This window comes from Centroberyx affinis, unplaced genomic scaffold (assembly GCF_046629955.1).
Source record: "Centroberyx affinis isolate AG114_WGS23_722 - 3 ecotype Tasmania unplaced genomic scaffold, CSIRO-AGI_Caff_v1 ptg001513l_1, whole genome shotgun sequence".
In the NCBI taxonomy this organism is placed as follows: Eukaryota; Metazoa; Chordata; class Actinopteri; order Beryciformes; family Berycidae; genus Centroberyx; species Centroberyx affinis.
This window is the reverse complement of record NW_027279977.1, coordinates 126,896-144,175: the sequence shown is the minus strand read 5'-3', so window position 1 is coordinate 144,175 and position 17,280 is coordinate 126,896. Positions and strand designations below refer to the sequence as shown.

Sequence of the window (17,280 nt, the reverse complement as noted above, 5' to 3'; positions counted from 1 at the left end):
CTCTCCTCCGCCTCTGATAAGTGGAAAAGCAAAAGCCCGGCGTTGACGTGATGGGGGGGGTGGGGGGTGGGGGGTGGGGGGGGGTTCAGCAGGTCTGTGACGCAGAGTCTTTGAAAGAAAACCTGTCTCTGTGACTCATTCCATCCTGGTTTGATGTGTCTTTTCTCTCTCTCTCTCTCTGTGTGTGTGTGTGTGTCTCTCAGGTGAATGAGATTTACCACGACGAGTCACTGGACGTCCACATCAACGTGGTCCTGGTGAGGATGATCATGCTGGGATATGCCAAGGTGAGTTTCAGAGGCCGTCACACAGCGAGTTTCCGCTGGCCCTGCAGCTGCTCTCGATCTGGAAAAATAGATTGGATTAGATGTTCTTCATCGTCCACAAGGGAAATTCATTTTGTTCAGGTCAGTATCATACGAACAGACAAGACAGTAAATATATAAAACAAGTAAATAACATCACAGTAAAAAAAGACACCACAGTAAAAGACAGGAGGTATGATTCTAAAAGATCTACAGAAATATGGAAATAGAAGTATCACTACACCAAACATGTATCTTATTAGCAGGCCTAACAGCAGCAAAAGCCCTCCACATACTCTTGTAAAATCCCAATTAATAAATATCTATCTTAATGTTACCAATATGGAGCTCTTTGTGGCTGGGATGCATGGTGCTAAAGAGAATGCCATCTTATCTTGGATGGGAGTCCTATTCTACTCTACTCTCTTTTCTACACTCTAGAGTAGAATAGAGTAGAATTTTCCCAAAGAACTGGAAAAGGGAGAGCATGAATAAAATGGGAAATCTACTAGAAATATGGTAGAATTGTTACTGTAGTGGGCCAGCATCTTATCTTGGATGGGAGTCCTATTCTACTCTACTCTTTTCTACTCTAGAGTAGAATAGAGTAGAAATTTCCAAAAGAACTGGAAAAGGGAGAAATTGGAAGACAATGGGAAATCTACAAGAAATATAGTAGAATTGTTACTGTAGTGGGCCAGCACCCCCCCCCCCACCCCCCTCTCACACATACACACACATACACACACACACACACTCCACTGAGCTGAAAACACAGACTCCCTCCTGGGCGTGAATCATCAACCCAACATCACTAGAGACAGAGAGAAAGTTTCTAATATTTCTGTCTGTTTCTGTCTGTTTCTATTTCTTGGTTCTGCTTGAATGAAACTCCAGAATTCAGCAAAAGTGCAGCACTGTCTAACTACATCTATGTGGGGGAAACAATATATGAGCACTCCCTGGATCCCACAGCGCATTAGATGGCTGTTTTAAATGCTCTTCTGTCTGAACCTATAGTCACTGGCCTGCTATTAACAGTCTGGTTGCTTTGTGCCTACCATTAGTGTGTTGAAATACTAAAGGTGATATGAAGAGGTCATTTCCTTTATTTTTTTCTAGACACTATATATCCATTTGAACAAATAATCACTTCATTATGCAGTATCTCTAACATACAGAGGATTCAGGCTCTGCAAGTGTCACTATTTTGTCAACCAGCTATGCTTTTTTTCTAGGGGCTTTTAGTAGAGTAAAGAATATAGTGATTATTACAGGCTGATGGAGCATAGTGACAGATGCAAAGCCATCTATAATGGGCTAGAGATGCTAAATAACGAAGAAAATGTATGCAGATTGCAGGGGTCACTTTCTCTCTTTTTCACACATACAAAAAAAAACACACGAAAAAATTCACAGTGCAAGATTGCTAGTGTATGATTCATCATTCCTCTGCAAAAAATGACAAGCTGTCCAGTGATTTTAACTTGTTTCCAGGTCTATCAAGCTTATTTTGTGATGTTTGTAATCAAATCTCACTGCACTGGCAGATAATCTTGCTGCTTTCAATAAATGTCACTTGATACATGCCAAAATTACTTCTTTCAAGAAGTCATCATAAAACAAGGAAGAAAATCTTGAAACAAGAACAAGAACAAGACAATTTCACTTTTACTAAATAAATGTCCTGAAACAAGTTACATTATCCTGAATAAAAAGTCAAATTTGTTGAAACCGGTAAAATGATCTGCCAGTGCAGTAAGGTGATTTCGCAAAAATAAGCTGGATAAATGTGGACACAAGATAAAATAACTTAACAAGTCTGTCAGTTTTTGCAGTGTTCCCTGCCATTTTCTTCTCTTTTCACATTATATAATGAGGAAACAGTAAAACGTTGAATATTCACTTGTTATCACCCCAGAAGCCCCACATTCGTTCCACATCTACACTGAACATTACTTCTACCATTCAGGGTTAACAATGCATGCAGTCTGGGTTGCTGACAATATACTAACATCTACATTTATACAGGCAAGGTTCATTCGCAGCCATTCCTCTCTAATAGCTGGTGTAGTTAGAGCTTGACAGCGGTTGTTTGCCACTCATGTCCTCCCCCCCTCGTCCCGCCTGTCAGTCCATCAGCCTCATCGAGAGGGGAAACCCGTCCCGGAGCCTGGAGAACGTGTGCCGCTGGGCGTTTGTGCAGCAGAAGGCCGACCCCGATCACTCCGAGCACCACGACCACGCCATCTTCCTCACCCGCCAGGGCTTCGGCCCCACCGGCATGCAGGGTAAGACAAGACCCCACGGGTGACACCGGCATGAGCACGCCCCGCCATGACAGGTTCATCTGACTGCAGTTACAGGAGGAGTTTATTCCTAAAACACCAGCAGTAACTGCATTCTGTCAGGCAAAGGTCGCAGCTTGTTAATTAGGTCTGACTGTTATTATTGATCGTCACGAGGGAGTCTAATTTTGAGTGATTACATCTAATTTTGATGTTGAAAGCCAATGAAATTATTCTTCTAATTTAGTGTTGCACATTTAACACATATACTATACACTACTGATCTGTCTGAGCCTGCAGCTTCAGTGAGCTGCGTTCAAGACATGGCAGAGTTCTCACCTACAGAAGTCTGGTCCAGATTCACTAAGATCGCGTTGCGAGGGCAAATTGTGCGTTCTTTCTCTCCAACTTAGTTGCTTGAGTTATGAGTTTTCATCTTATTCCCGAAGAAGTATGCAAATTAATTATGCAAATCAGGCCGTGGTGCAAACAGCCCTCGAAAAGCAAATAGCCCCCTTCATCACCAATTGCAAGCACAAATTGCATGCATCTGCTTTGACTAATCCGCCCAGCCTGGCACCGTGAAGCTGCTTTATAACTGGAGCATTCTCTGATCTGAGCTGAGATTCCAGGACGGAAAACTCTCTCACTTGCTTCCTGATTTGCTGGCGACGCTGTCTGTGTCTTGCAGCAACAATAGCAGACATTTTGGCCATTTTCTGTATCCCATTTTTCAAAAGATCCTACGTGCGTTACAGTGGGTGTTGCAAAGTGTTAGTGCATCGATTTGCATGGCCTCACCTGTACACCAGACATTTAATAAAATGTACATATGAATGACAATGACAGGAGCAAAGAGGCTTTATTTTCTGACCTGTGCAGCTTTCCACTCATTGCGTAGAGTTAGTGAATAGCATGGCTTCAGTTCAGACCTTTAGTGAATCTGGGCTTCTGTATTTTAAGAGTTAAGAGTTTAAGTGGTTTGGAAATGTTCTTGTGTTCATGTGCTTTTTCTCTGCTAAAAAATTCCGATCTTAACACATCACTGAATCCAGTGTTGAGTCTTCATCTTATTTTTCTTAAAAGAAGTGAAGAAATCTGCCAGTGTTGTGAGATTATTTCACTGGTTTCCAAAGCAAATTTAGATTTTTCTTGAATCAAGTGTCACTTTCTTGCTTTGTCTTATTCTACATATTATTTCCAGATATTGACACTTGTTTCTAGAGGATTCCTGTAAGAAGTAACGTGGAAACAAGTGGGTTTATCTCAACATATTGGCAGAATTCTTCACTTGTTTAAAGAAAAATATGATTTTAAGGTTGAATATGAGTCTAAATGAATGTGTATTACCTTTGCAATATGCAAATGACCAAATGGTGCCAACGGCCACACCCACACACACACATACGCACCAACGCACACATGCACGCACACACGCACACACGCACACACATACACACACACCATCACCTCACAAAAACTGCAACAGTAAAATGGACTCTTGTCCACTTTCATGAATTACTAAACAGTCTAATGAGGCAGCCTCTGGACCATGCCAACCCCGCCGGTGTGTTTTATGACACAGTTCTCATTTATATTCCCATTCTTATTCACAAGCAGCCCGCATAAGTGCCCAGGCGGGGCCCATGCACGATGAACAATGAAAGAAGAGAGTAACGAGGAACAGAAAGCAGACCTTTCTCAAGACAGACGGGCCTGGTAAACACACCTGAACTCGGCTTACACACTTTTTTATTTGCAGAATAGTAGCATGAAACTGATATAAGTTATATGAGGAGAGGGTTTTTGAAGGAAGAGGACATTAACACTGTTCTCAGAAAAACAAAAGAACACAGTTTTCTGTTGTCTAACACTGTTATTGTTTCTCTTGGTGGATGGTTGCTGTGTGACGATCACCAGCTGGAGATCATAGTTTGCTCACTGTTTCCTTTGGTGTTCACATGTCCTTAGAATTCCCCTTTTGAGTTGCAGTGGTTTGGCTGAATCTTATACATACATGTCTATACATAAATAAATAGATACCCTCTTCGCTGTCAGACTGTCTAGACCTTTATTATGCAAATGTCTACATGGAATTCAGCGTTTCATTGTATCCCCACCGAGGCCAGAAGAGCCAGAAGAAGCCTTTATTATAAAAATGTTACAGCTGCACAGACTTTTGTGCAACAAGACTAGGTCAAAACCTAGTATATGGCTGGACCGTGTATGGGTGTGCCACGGCCGACCATTGGTGTAACTAACTCCGCTGTAGACTGCTAATACAGAATAATAGTCCATACATCCATACTGATCTCCGTTCCAGCGCGTCCCGTCTCCTCTCTCCGCCACTGTCCTCTCCACCGCGCCCACGGCCCGCATTGATCCTCCCGATCCAAGCCCCGGTCGTTCTGGTACCCATCGGTGCCGAAAACGCCATTCGCCGGACACCCGGTGACGCATCGGCGCCCAGCTATCGGCACTGGCCGGCACCGTGGCCCCCGGAAACTCCGGGAAGCGTCGGCCAACGTGTCGAAACCACCATGCTCTGTGTGTCTCTCTCTCCGCCGACAGAACAGACGGCTGTCAGGTGGACAGAGCTCGCGCATATGCATGGGAATAAACGGCGATATGATATTATCGATAATATCGGATAATATAGAACCTCCTTGTGTGAGCCTATGGTGTGCCTCGTGCCACGGCCGACCAATGGTGTAACTTCATCACTCTGTCAGTCAGTCAGTGAGGGAGTGACAGACATTCGTGTTTATAGGGCTGGCCCCGCTGTTGCGGTCCAGCCAAAAACGCAGCCGTTTTATCAGTCTAAATCACAAATTGGGGCTGCAGCAAAGAAGAGCGTTCCTTCCCAAGTAACTGAGACTCAGTAGATTGTTGGGGTGATGTCTCACCCCAGCAACCGGAAAGACATGGCGTTACGGAAACAAGATGCCATCAAAATGCCATTTCCTTGTGACTTTAAGTGTGAAATGAAGGATTCCTCTGCATATGTCGTTTTATCAAGGTTATGTTGCCTTTTTTATTCTGTCAGAGGAAGCAGAGTGACATCTAAGGAGAAAAAGCCACATCTTGTTTATTGTTTGCTGACACAGGTGTTTCCACTGACTGTTACATCCTGTCTGGAGAGTGAGTGAACTGTCTGTGACTCACTGATATGCTTGTTACATTTTGTTAGTCTTGAGAGAACATTGCAGGCTGAAATGTCCAGAGATAAAGACACTATCCACTGCATTCTACACTACATCCTAAACTGACTGTTTTCACACTGTGCACCAGTCTGTTCTCACAGTGTAAGCTGTGAAAATATTGTGATTGTAAATGGAGAAGAGTCTATTAACATCTTGATTAATCTGCCACTAAGTTACCATCATAAATAAAAGGTTGCGGCATAAACAGGTGAGTATCTTGGACTAATAGACACTCAATAATACTCCAACACTGCAAAAACGTCCATCTTAACAAGTCATTTAGCCTCAGTCTCACTGAATGTCAATATCTTGAAACAAGTCAGAATAAAGCAGATCACTGCACTACTATCAAGAAAATGACACTTGATTCTACAATATTCTTGAAACAAATTAATTTGCATTGGAAACAAGTGAAATTATCTGACTCCATTGGCAGATTTTTTCCACTTGTTTACGATTTTAGGACTCAATAAAAGACTAAATGACTCGTTAAGATGGAGATTTGTTGCAGTGAATGACTTTCCTCAGGCAGCAGGTTGCTTGTGAGATAGTCATACTTAATTGTTGGAGCCATTTCAATTAATTAGCATAATGTAAATTTTCTTGCGTCAACCAAGCGACAAACAAGAAAGACGCTGCAGAGAAAAGGTTTTTTAGCCCCACGCTCCCAAGTTTTGTTGATTACCTTTTATTACCGTTTGTTAATTTGATGCTTTGATACGTTTAAATCATTTTCTCGAACCTACATTATCCTTTTTGATTTGAACTTGACGCGAGGCCGCGATACACGCACATACACACACTCACTCACATGCTATTAAAACACTCATCCACCTCAGTTGGACCCATGAGACCTACAAGCAAACTCATCTCACGATATGAAAGTCTCGTCTAAATCGCTTAAAATTGAAGTTTAATATAGAAAACCAGAACAATACTAGTTCCAAACTGAAAAGCCATCTAATGCACGACATAAGGTACTGATTCCACCAGCTGGTAGTATTGACCTGCCTTCACTGACCATGACAACACACACTTGACCGTCCCATTCATAATTATCCGCAATACAAAACTGACTCTAGATCAGCAATGCGGCTCAGAGACACTTCATTCCAGCACAGGACTCAAACTGGGGCTTGAGGTTTCATTCTTTGGGCTCTTTCCTCAGTTCCTCCGAATTATTCATGCAGACCTGGAGAAGCTGGAGGCTCAAGGCAATTTACACAGTCTGCCACATATTGACAGCTTGCCCCCCTGCTCAGTTTCTCCACAGCAGCCAAACTGAAACGGTAAGAACAGGCCAGCTAGAGCCAGCCGGTCTGTGTGCACATTTAGAGACCCGTTGAGCTGGCTTCATGCCGTTATATCTGCCGCGTTGAACAGCAGCTGCATTCGCTTTCCATTGATCTGTGAGGAGACAAAAGAGAAGTCCCAAATGCTTCAGGTTACCTGGCGAGGCCGGGGCATGTGCACACCTCAGTGATGCAGTTATAGGTTTTGTCAGACTTATTAGGGCGTGTACACACCAGGCTTGTTCGGAGCGGTTTACTCCAACTCTGGAGCGTTTACCTCTTTAGTTTGTTTCCTTTGGCCAGGTGAGAACAACGGCATTCACATTCGGGTGGCACCAAGAGTGCAGTGTCTCGGCCCTCTTCCAAGCAAACCTGCAGTTAAGAGTGTAATAATCCTGTTAACATAATTTCCCATGAATGTAATAAAAGCTGCCTACCATTAATGTAATAACTTTTTTTCTGTTTCATAATTATAATTACCTTATAATTACCTTATTGGGTATTATTACATTACAGTTATTACATTTATTTAAAAAAAAAAGTAATAACTGATCTGAGTGACCATTGGTGACCATTGCAAATGGCTTACATTTAAAACATTTCAACCTTCCTGTTAATATAGTGAAATATAATACATTAACAACAGGATTAATACACTATTAACTGCAAATGAGTACTAATATTAATAGTTATTATTACATAAACCATTGTAACACATTATTTGACTCAGTACATAGTGTCATCCTTCAAGTTCCCACCCAGTCAGGTGTGAATGTGTAAATATTGCTCTACATTACTACTATTACTATACTACTGACAACTATTATACACAACTGAACTACTGTTCAAATCTGTATATGAAAGCAAGATAAAGCATGAATTGCAATAGCAACAGATAGTCGAATCAGTAGAGACGGGGCCATGAGGATTCCTATCCCACAGCATCATAAATATACTGCCAGACATTCTGCATGAGCACCATATAATGCCTCAGTAGGCTGTTGTTAATGTTACATTCAGTAGTTTATCAGCAAAGACGCAGCGTTCATGGATATCTTCTTTGAAGCAGAGCGCTCTGCCAGTCTGATCAGATCAGGTTGTCATGGACCGGCTCCAGATGGATTGGATCTTATAGAGGATTTCATGGTCTGTTCTGATCAAATTAGTCCTGCAGTGGAATTACACTTTTAACCCAGAACAAATATACAGTATATACAGCAGGAAATATAGGGAATGGATGCACTGCAGCCAACTTGTGATTCACCACTGGGAGGGCACACTTGGGTGTTTATAAGCTCGATTTCATAATAGCCCGCAATAAAAATGTCAAGAGCTATGATCAGCAGAAGCAAGACAGAAAAAAATAGAACAAATAACTGGCATACTTACAGGCTTAGGCCTACTTGATCTTTTACAAAATAGGCAAAATATAATAAATTAGAGCCCTACACATAGCCTAGGTGAGACTGGGACCAACAGATGGACTTGTGCATTTCAAAGAGCTGCAGTTTCATAAATTAGATTTTTTCAGTTTTTTTTCTGATTTTTTTCAACACTACAGTTCTGAAACACTTCAAAGCCTATTTGCAAACCCAGACTGAAGCTCCTAACCAATGCTTTTGGGAATGGAATAATGACAATAAGAATAAGAATAAGAATAAACTTTATTTATATAGCCCCTTTCATATCATAAAATGCAGCTCAAAATGCTTTACAAGAGAAACAATAAAAATCAATAAATAATAATAAAGAACAATCCTGGATATAAAAAGCATAAAACAAGTACAAGTATAAAATAAATTGAAAATAATAAGAATAATCCTAGATATAAAAAGCAGAAAACAAGTATAAGAAATATAAAATAAGTATGAATTAATACTGGCTAGCGACTACATATTGAGATCCCGTGATTTCCATGCCTCCTAACTCTTAAGGAATCTAAAGCGGCCGTCCATTCCCTGCCCATCGGCCTGCGTGACACTGGAGGTGAAATGATAGCCTCGTGGTCAGTGAGGTCATCCCCGGGCGGAGGACAGAGGTTCAGTCTCCTGTGTGTCCACAAATATGAAGAATCCTTGAGCAAATCACTTAACCCCGCCTGCTTCAGGGCGATTCACAGGCTGACACTGCACCCCAACCTTGGAAAAGAGAATTTTACCCTTGAGGGATCAAAAAATTACATCAGATAATGTGCAACAATCTACTGCATCAGTAAAGAGTCTCTGTAAGAAGTCTGTCTGAGCCTTTTTAGACTAGAAATTGTGGGAATTGTGTAGAAAGTCCTGTGTTCGAGTCTCGGCCCCCGGTCCTTTTCTGTGTGGAGTCTGTCCGTTCTCTCTGTTTCTGCGTGGGTTTCCTCCCACAGTCCAAACACAGGCAGGTCAAGTGGATTGGAGGCTCTAAATTGCCCATCGGCGTGAGTGTGTATGGTGTAGCATTGTATATGATATTTTATGTTAAGCCCTTAGAGACGTGCTTTTGATAAAGCGCTACACAAATAGACTTGCCTTGAATATTTGGTGCGATATCACAGTCTGTTATCTGCATGCAAACACAGTATCAGTGATCCTCCGAGGCCCTCGGTGCCTCCAAAGATCCAGACGCATGTCCTGCATGTCTAATATGTAATCCATGCATGCCTGCATAAGTATTGTACCTCAACTCTGGAATATAATTTAATGAAAGATGTTGTGACATGAATACTAGTAGTTTCTGATCCAGTAAACCTGATACCTGTAATTGGTAGACTTTCCATATAGGAAAATCCTCATATCTTTACTTCATCTCTCTCCTGCTATTCTCATATATAAAGGACTGTTTACTAGAATATAAAAAAAGACCCAGGAGTCGTCTTCTCTCCCCATTACAGTTCTGAATTGTAACATTTAGGATGCAAAACAACCAAGTATTGTTTAATGTATAGAAACGCTCATTATAATGGCATAATGACTTTGCCCTATGTTTCCATAAGGTCAGGAATCCTTACCTCGTGTGTATTTTCTCACTTGCATGCATTTCTGGCTCTCTTTCATTTGATGTAGAAAAAGAAAAGCTTTTGAAGTTTCCTTTCATTTGATCCTAGTATGAGCCAAAGAGCTTCTGCCGTTCCCTCCCTCAACAGTTAGCCAACAGTTAATCCAAAGAAAAAAGGTTTGACTGGCATGGTTTGACCATTTGTACTGCAGTATTGTATTGAATGAATACAAAGTGGTTTATGATGATATAGGGCTACTGTGTTACATCCATTTCCAGCCAAAATCTACAGGCAGGAATTTAGCAGAGGGAGAAAGAGAAGATAAGTCACCTAGCTTGATACCTTTAGTCTAAAAATCAGTCAACAAAGACAATTCTCACCCTGACCTGTCTCACATGTCTTTGATGCCATCAAGAGCATCAGGGCACGCCTGACTTCATGGTCTTCTGTAGAAATTAACTAGTCAAAGGCAGAATTAGTTCAGTGCGGCCTGCGGGGAAATCATCCAACAATCATTTCTCTGCAGGCTTTCTTTGACCCAATGTCGGGTTTTCATCAGCGTAGAGTCACTAAGCATCCCTGTTGGAGTGTGACATGCTTTGAAATGAAATTATTTTTACAGGCTGAAATAACCAAAAGCAAGACCGCATTGACCAAATTTCAGTAAAGGAACACTTGTTAATAAAGATGTACCTGCAGGTGCCTGCTCTGTCTCGCCTGTTTAGCGAATCAAAACCGTCACACACCATAGAAATAAAGTAAACACGAGGCAAATCCCACTGGATCACATTGGATCCTTTGTGAAGATCGTACTGTCGCAATACTTAAACCTTGAATGTGTCTTCCAAAGTATGAAAGCAGTCATAAACATCAGAGACCAAGCTGCAAGATTTTTGTTTGAAGCTTTGTGTCTTTTGTTTGGTTTTGATTATAATATTCCTCATATTGATTTTTCCCTGATTTTATAAAAGATTAAATTATTCTTTGAGCCTTGCAATAGTTATCTGGGAGAAAGACCATTGTGCACAACTCAACCCAATACATATCTTTGCAAAGAAGTAAGAAGTTACAAAAATGTGAGGTACTGGGTTTTGAAGTGCAAGGTCATATCAGTCATACTTACCATAGTTTTAGGATTCAGAATAGTTTTGGTTTTGCAATAAAAGTAGAGACTATCTTTAAGTACAAAACTTGAAGATGAGTGAAAGTTCAGGGAAAGTTTGCCCATGATTGTTTGTGTATACAACAACACTATCCTGACTTTTATTTAGGCAAAAAAAAAAGATTGATCGAAATTCACTAAATTTCAACAACTGTGAAAAACAAGTATCAACATTGGCAAAAACTAAAAAACGCAGGCAGCTGAAATAACTTTCTCTGACAGTTTCTTTACTCAAGTCTCTTAACCTTAATCCGTATGAACAATTCAAACGAGAAATCAACAACTCTTCTCAAATTCGATGAAAAAACTGTTTTCAGAGCAGCTTTTCATTCAGAGTTCCTCACTGTGTGTGTCACTTTGCCTTTCCTTCTCCATGAAATGTAAATCCAAAGACTGCAAAGACTTGTGAAACAGAGTAAGAAAATTAACTTTTATTTCAGAGATCATTATTTCCCCCCTTGATCTCATCTTTAGGGGTATTTTGATCTTTTTCAGGGGCAATTTTATTGAACTATGCAATAATACATTTGCATTGCATATTGCTCAATTGGTACCACTAAGATTGTTTGATCTTAAATCATCACATTTCTTTCCCACTGCTTTCCCCTACCAGTCCATCTTCCACTCTTCAATTGTTTACTTTTTTACTATATTTGTTGTTTTAATATTGTTGACACAGTGGGGTCAATATTTTCTTCTACCGCTGGCTGCATGGTGCCCCTATTTTCTGGCGCTTCAGGCTGCATGCTGATTGTTTTCTCATCAAAAAGTAATAGTTTTTGCCCAGAACGACCTGTAAAGAATTGCCAAGTCATAGGTTCCCTCAAATCATCTACGGTGGCCCGTGGGGGTCAGTAGTCACATTCACATGTCAAACTTTGGCAACGCAACAAATGAAACAGAGCGAAATGCAAAAAAGAGTGAACCTAATTATCAGTGCCATTTTTTGTCCCCTGATTATTAATTTCACAGGCAGTCTTGAACTTTCCGGGGCATTTCTGCCCGGAGCTGCCATTAATTTCAGACCCTGGTGTGAGGTAAAGGTTGAAACTTCTCCAGCAGTTTCGATTTCTTTGTAACCCCACGGACAGACGCAACCTTTGGACGCTGTTCAGCCGCAGTCCTGCTCTCAAGCCCTTCCATTCATTTACATGCTGATGTCACCTAATTAAGTATAAACAAAAGAAATGGAATAATCTAACAAGACAGCTTGGATCCTGCATGTGCTTTCCAACACTGGGCTGTCAGTGTTAGAGGGGAATGGTTTGCGGTCTGAGGGAACTGTGTGTGCAGGGAGAGCTGGAGAGAGCAGCAGAGAGAGAGAGCCAGAGAAAGGATTAGTAATTCATTGCGTCATTAAAACTTGCCTCCTCTCTTTTTTCTGTCCTCTCCCTCCCGTTCTCTCTCCGGTTAAAGTTCACCCAGTATTCACCCACCTTAATAAACATCTTTGCACAGAAGTGAGATGACAAACTAAATCGGAGGCATTTGGTTTTTATTTGTAAGGTCATGTATCGGTCATACTCACAGAGAAAGTCGGTTTTGAATGGAACCTGAATGAATAGAACGGACCTTCCACTGTTTGTCAAAGTAATTTGGCTAGTGTAGCTACAACATAAAATGGCGAGTATGGAATTTTAAGGGTTAGTTGCTATGGTGACAACACAAGTCTGGACATTAAGGCTGACGTTAGCGAGGAGGTTGCTCAAAATTTATTCATTAGGATAAACCCCTTGAGATGTACCATCTCGTTTTCAAGGAGGTCCCAACATATATCACAATCACTACATAACAACAGAGGAGTGTCAAAATAAATAAAAAGATAGAAATACAATTATCAATACGGCAACGTACAGAGGTTAATGTAGTATTATCAAATGCTGTACTTCTCTCACTAGCTCTTCTAGCCAAAATCAGCATATTATCAAGCTGGTAAGCATCATCAAACAGCGAGGCTACCTTTAACTTAATACTAAAATTTTTAATATTTAAAACTAACATAGCTTAGCCTACCTAGTGGAGAACAAAAGTTAGCATTCGCTAATTTCAAACAGCTAATGGATATCGGCTGAAACAGATTAACTCAACTATAACAACTTCTACTAACTGCACAGACGTCAAAACTTTTGACCGACTTAAAAAACAGCAGCTGGTAGCAGAGCTCCACCTAGTGGAGGCAGAGTGACAACTCACCTCAGCTGCAAGGAGCCTCTGCCAGGTTTCCACTGCTTTGGTTCCTGCTGCAAAACTTTCTCAGCTCAGCGACTTGCTGTTGGTCGGTTTATACGGAAACTAGCCGCTCTGACCGTCCAGGAACGTTGATTTGAAATGGAAAGACCGTTCTCTTCTCTATTCATTTCAAGTTTCTGTGACATGAACATACTGTATCTCTGTTCTGTCAGGGAAAGTTCACCCATTGACTTGTGTACTCCTTCCAACAACACTATCCTGGCTTTTATTTTCTCTCTCTCTCTCTCTCTCTCTCTCTCTCTCTCTCTCTCTCTCTCTCTCTCTCTCTCTCTCTCTCTCTCTCTCTCTCTCTCTCTCTCTCTCTCTCTCTCTCTCTTGCATGTCCTGTCACTTTTCTCTCACCCATATTTTCACCTTGCTCTTTTTTTTAGCAGCTGTTCCTCTCTGTTCTCTAACTCCATCGGTCTTTTTATTACCGCAGGTTTCATCTCCTCTTCCCATTTCTTTCATTATCTTCCTAGTTCTTACTGTTCCCACAATTTTGTATTTCAAAGTAATTTCACCTTGTCCCTCTTTTGAACCCTGAAACGTGTTAATTAGATGACGGATGAGTCAGATAATTCTTTGACTTTAAAACTTTATTTGATGTTGCACACTTGCAAGGAGAAATGTACTGTATGGAGCAGAGAAAGTCTCGTCTCACAGAATAATTAATGTGGGCTAAACAATATTTCTACTTTCTCCATAACACACTCCATTCATCTCACATCATAACTGTATTTTATTGGCAATAGAGAGAGCAGGGATGTGGACATGGTTTCTTTCATCTCCCCAGAAGTGACCTTGCCAAAAAAAAAGTTTTATTGTGAGCAAGGGGCCTCTTACACAAGAGCAGGGTTAATATATTTTGCTTTTTTTTTTTTATTAGTTTTTATTTTTATATAGTTTTCACTTTGATTTCAATTTCAGGGTTTTAGTTTTTATTAAGTTTGAGTTCCAGTTTTGGTATTTTTGGTAAGGTGTTATTTTTTAAAGGTGTGATGAGTTTTGGTAAGGTGTTATTTTTTAAAGGTGTGATGAGTATAGAACAAAACAGGTGTTGTGTAATACAAACAATAACTCCTAAAATATTTTTAAAATGTTATTTACATACTGTACATTTTTCAATTAGCAAAAATTATTTTTCCCAAATATTATTTTCTCTTTTTTACCCTGTACGTAAACAAAAAGACAAAAACCAAAAATATTTCACAGATATCTTTATTTTATTTTAGTTAGCTTTACAGTTAGTTTCTCACAAAGTCTACATTTTTATTTCAGTTTACAACCGACAGTGTTTTTGAACACAGGTCTAGTTTTGTTCGTAGTTTTAGTTTTAGTGTACGATAATAACCTGGAGTGGAGAAAACTTTAGAGTCCACACTGTTTACAAAACCTGGAAATACAAAAGCGCCGCCATACTGACTGACTTTGGTAGCACTACAGCTGAGTCTGTCCAACTAGGATTTACTAGTTACGCCTAATTCAGTGAATTCATCTAGGAGGAGTTGTGGAGGAAAGATTGGCTTCATTGGAGGTCTGGATTCCGACTCGATCAATAAAGCTCAGCATTACCGGTATTATGACAAAATGGATATTCCCTAAATTCTGCTTTTGCCTGGCGGTGCGTCCTCATTTTGTCCTCGGTGTGTTTTGTTGTTTTGCCGCCGCACCATGAAATTATCGTGGAGAAAATGCTTTTGATAAATGATGACTGATGTATAGCCAAACAGCTTCCTTGTAGAATCAATAGACACTTGTGGTTTGAGATAATAAGATCACAAACAAGTGTGATCTCCATTCATTAGGAGGCATCTAGTTGGGTTACTTTGGGCAAAGTGGCAAAACAACAACACACACCAAAGGCTAAACAATGACACAGTGTCTTAGGGGATACTTAAAGGTTGTAGCTGCAGGCTGTAGCTGCTCTGCTGTTACTAAAGTCACCAATATGGCCGCTGTGATTGCTATGATATTGAGCGAATGCTATGAATATTAAAGTAGGAAACAAGAGAAAAGTACAAATATGAATTTCTATCATTGATAATCATGAAGAGGACACTAAGTACATTGCTTCCCTCCTCCTTGCCCCCTTGTATTATCAATTCCCTGCTGTCTCTCATATCCATGCTCACGATGCACATGCACGAAATGCACACACACACACACACACACACACACACACACACACACACACGTCGACAGCCAAACACACACAAGCTCTGTCCTTCCCAGTGACCATGATGTGTTTGTCCTCTCTTGGTTTAATTGTATTTGTGTCCTTTGTTGCTCTGTAAAGTACTTGGTGACCTATTTGGTTAAAAGCACTTTACACATAAATTTGAGTTGACGTGATTTGCTGGCTGCCCCCCCCTCCCCCTCCCCCTTGCTGCCTCCTCCAGGTTACGCTCCGGTGACGGGGATGTGCCACCCGGTCCGGAGCTGCACCCTCAACCATGAAGACGGCTTCTCCTCCGCCTTCGTCGTGGCCCACGAGACCGGACATGTGTAGGTTCCTGTTCTTATGTGTTGTGTGTGTGTGTGTGTGTGTGTGTGTGTGTGTGTGTGTGTGTGTGTGGGGGGGGGGGGGGGGGGGGGGGGGGGGTTTGCTTCTTCTTCTTTTTTTCTTGATTTTCAAAAGATACATAACATGACATAAAATAACAATTGGTATAAAACAAAAACACAAAAAGCACATAGAGCCACAAAAAATATATTGATAACATTAAATAAATAAATAGAAATTTAAAAATTACAAAGGGCTGAGTTCCAGCATGTATACATCAATGTTTGGTTCAATTCACCCTCAATCCAATCAGTTCAGGAAGTGGACCTTGTTCAAAATTCAATTATTGAAAATCTTTTGATATAAGAAGACTATCCTATCAAACCAGCTAACAAACGCATGTGAATGAATACTTTATCATTAGTAAATAAACTGCAATTTTTGTTCATATTTTAATTGATGGAGCTGAAAGGCGAATGGATCCAACACCCGTTATACATTCAATTGTAACAAAGCTGTGGTACAGTGAATCTAAGGTTAGGGCCGGGCAATTTATCAATTTTTATCGCTTATTTTCTATCAGTATGATGGTATCACAGTATTACGCAAACAGCAAATGTACACTTTTCCATGGCCAAGTAGTAGGAAAGGTTTATAAACCACTGAGTAACCGTTTGTAGCTCTTTATTTTTCCACTGTATGGTAATGGTATGTTTGGCCTGGAGGAGGAGGTTTGCTTCTTTCTTTGTGTGTGTGTTTGCAGCTCCTACCAAGGACAGGTAAATGCAGGCTCCCCTCCTCCAAGGTGACATTGTATTGGAGTACAAGGAAAGTAATGGTCCTTCCCCTTAATAACAGGGTTTGCACATATTACATATTCAGTGTAAACATCCTCCTTGGGCTTTTTTTTCTATGATCTCAATGTTAAGTGACATCAAGGACCTTTAAGCTGGTTGGCCTTGAGCGTTTTGATGATGAGTGTCTTCTCCTTTATTGAATTTCATTGTTTATATCAAGCACAGACGTAGCCACCGTGTTATATTATATCCTTACTCATCTCCTGATAATGACTCAAAAGACCCGGCATCTTTCTCCTCTGCAGTACATGTTACAATTAGCCTGACGACTCCACACACACACACACACACACACACTTGGGTATGTCCAGCAGAGTTAGGAATGATAACTTAAGATACACAGAGAGAAGGTTACGCAAGACCGGAAGAGGACAGCGGCAAAAACAAAGACATAGGCATTAGGGTGGGGGTTTGATACAGGCACTGGGGTAAAGTAATACCAACAAACCAATATTGTGGAACAA

The 17,280-nt window shown here is 40.7% G+C and overlaps 1 protein-coding gene across 1 annotated transcript in view; it reads left to right on the top strand.

The window, feature by feature from the left end:
• Positions 1-203: 203 nt before the first annotated feature.
• Positions 204-17,280, top strand: part of adamts3 (ADAM metallopeptidase with thrombospondin type 1 motif, 3) — a gene marked incomplete at its 5' end in the record, with an annotated part of 72,312 nt that continues 55,235 nt past the window's right edge. The window contains 3 exons of the mRNA XM_071527272.1: positions 204-287; positions 2,440-2,596; positions 15,856-15,961. Of these exons, the coding sequence (XP_071383373.1) occupies positions 204-287; positions 2,440-2,596; positions 15,856-15,961 (347 nt within the window). The remainder of the gene's footprint in view (positions 288-2,439; positions 2,597-15,855; positions 15,962-17,280) is intronic.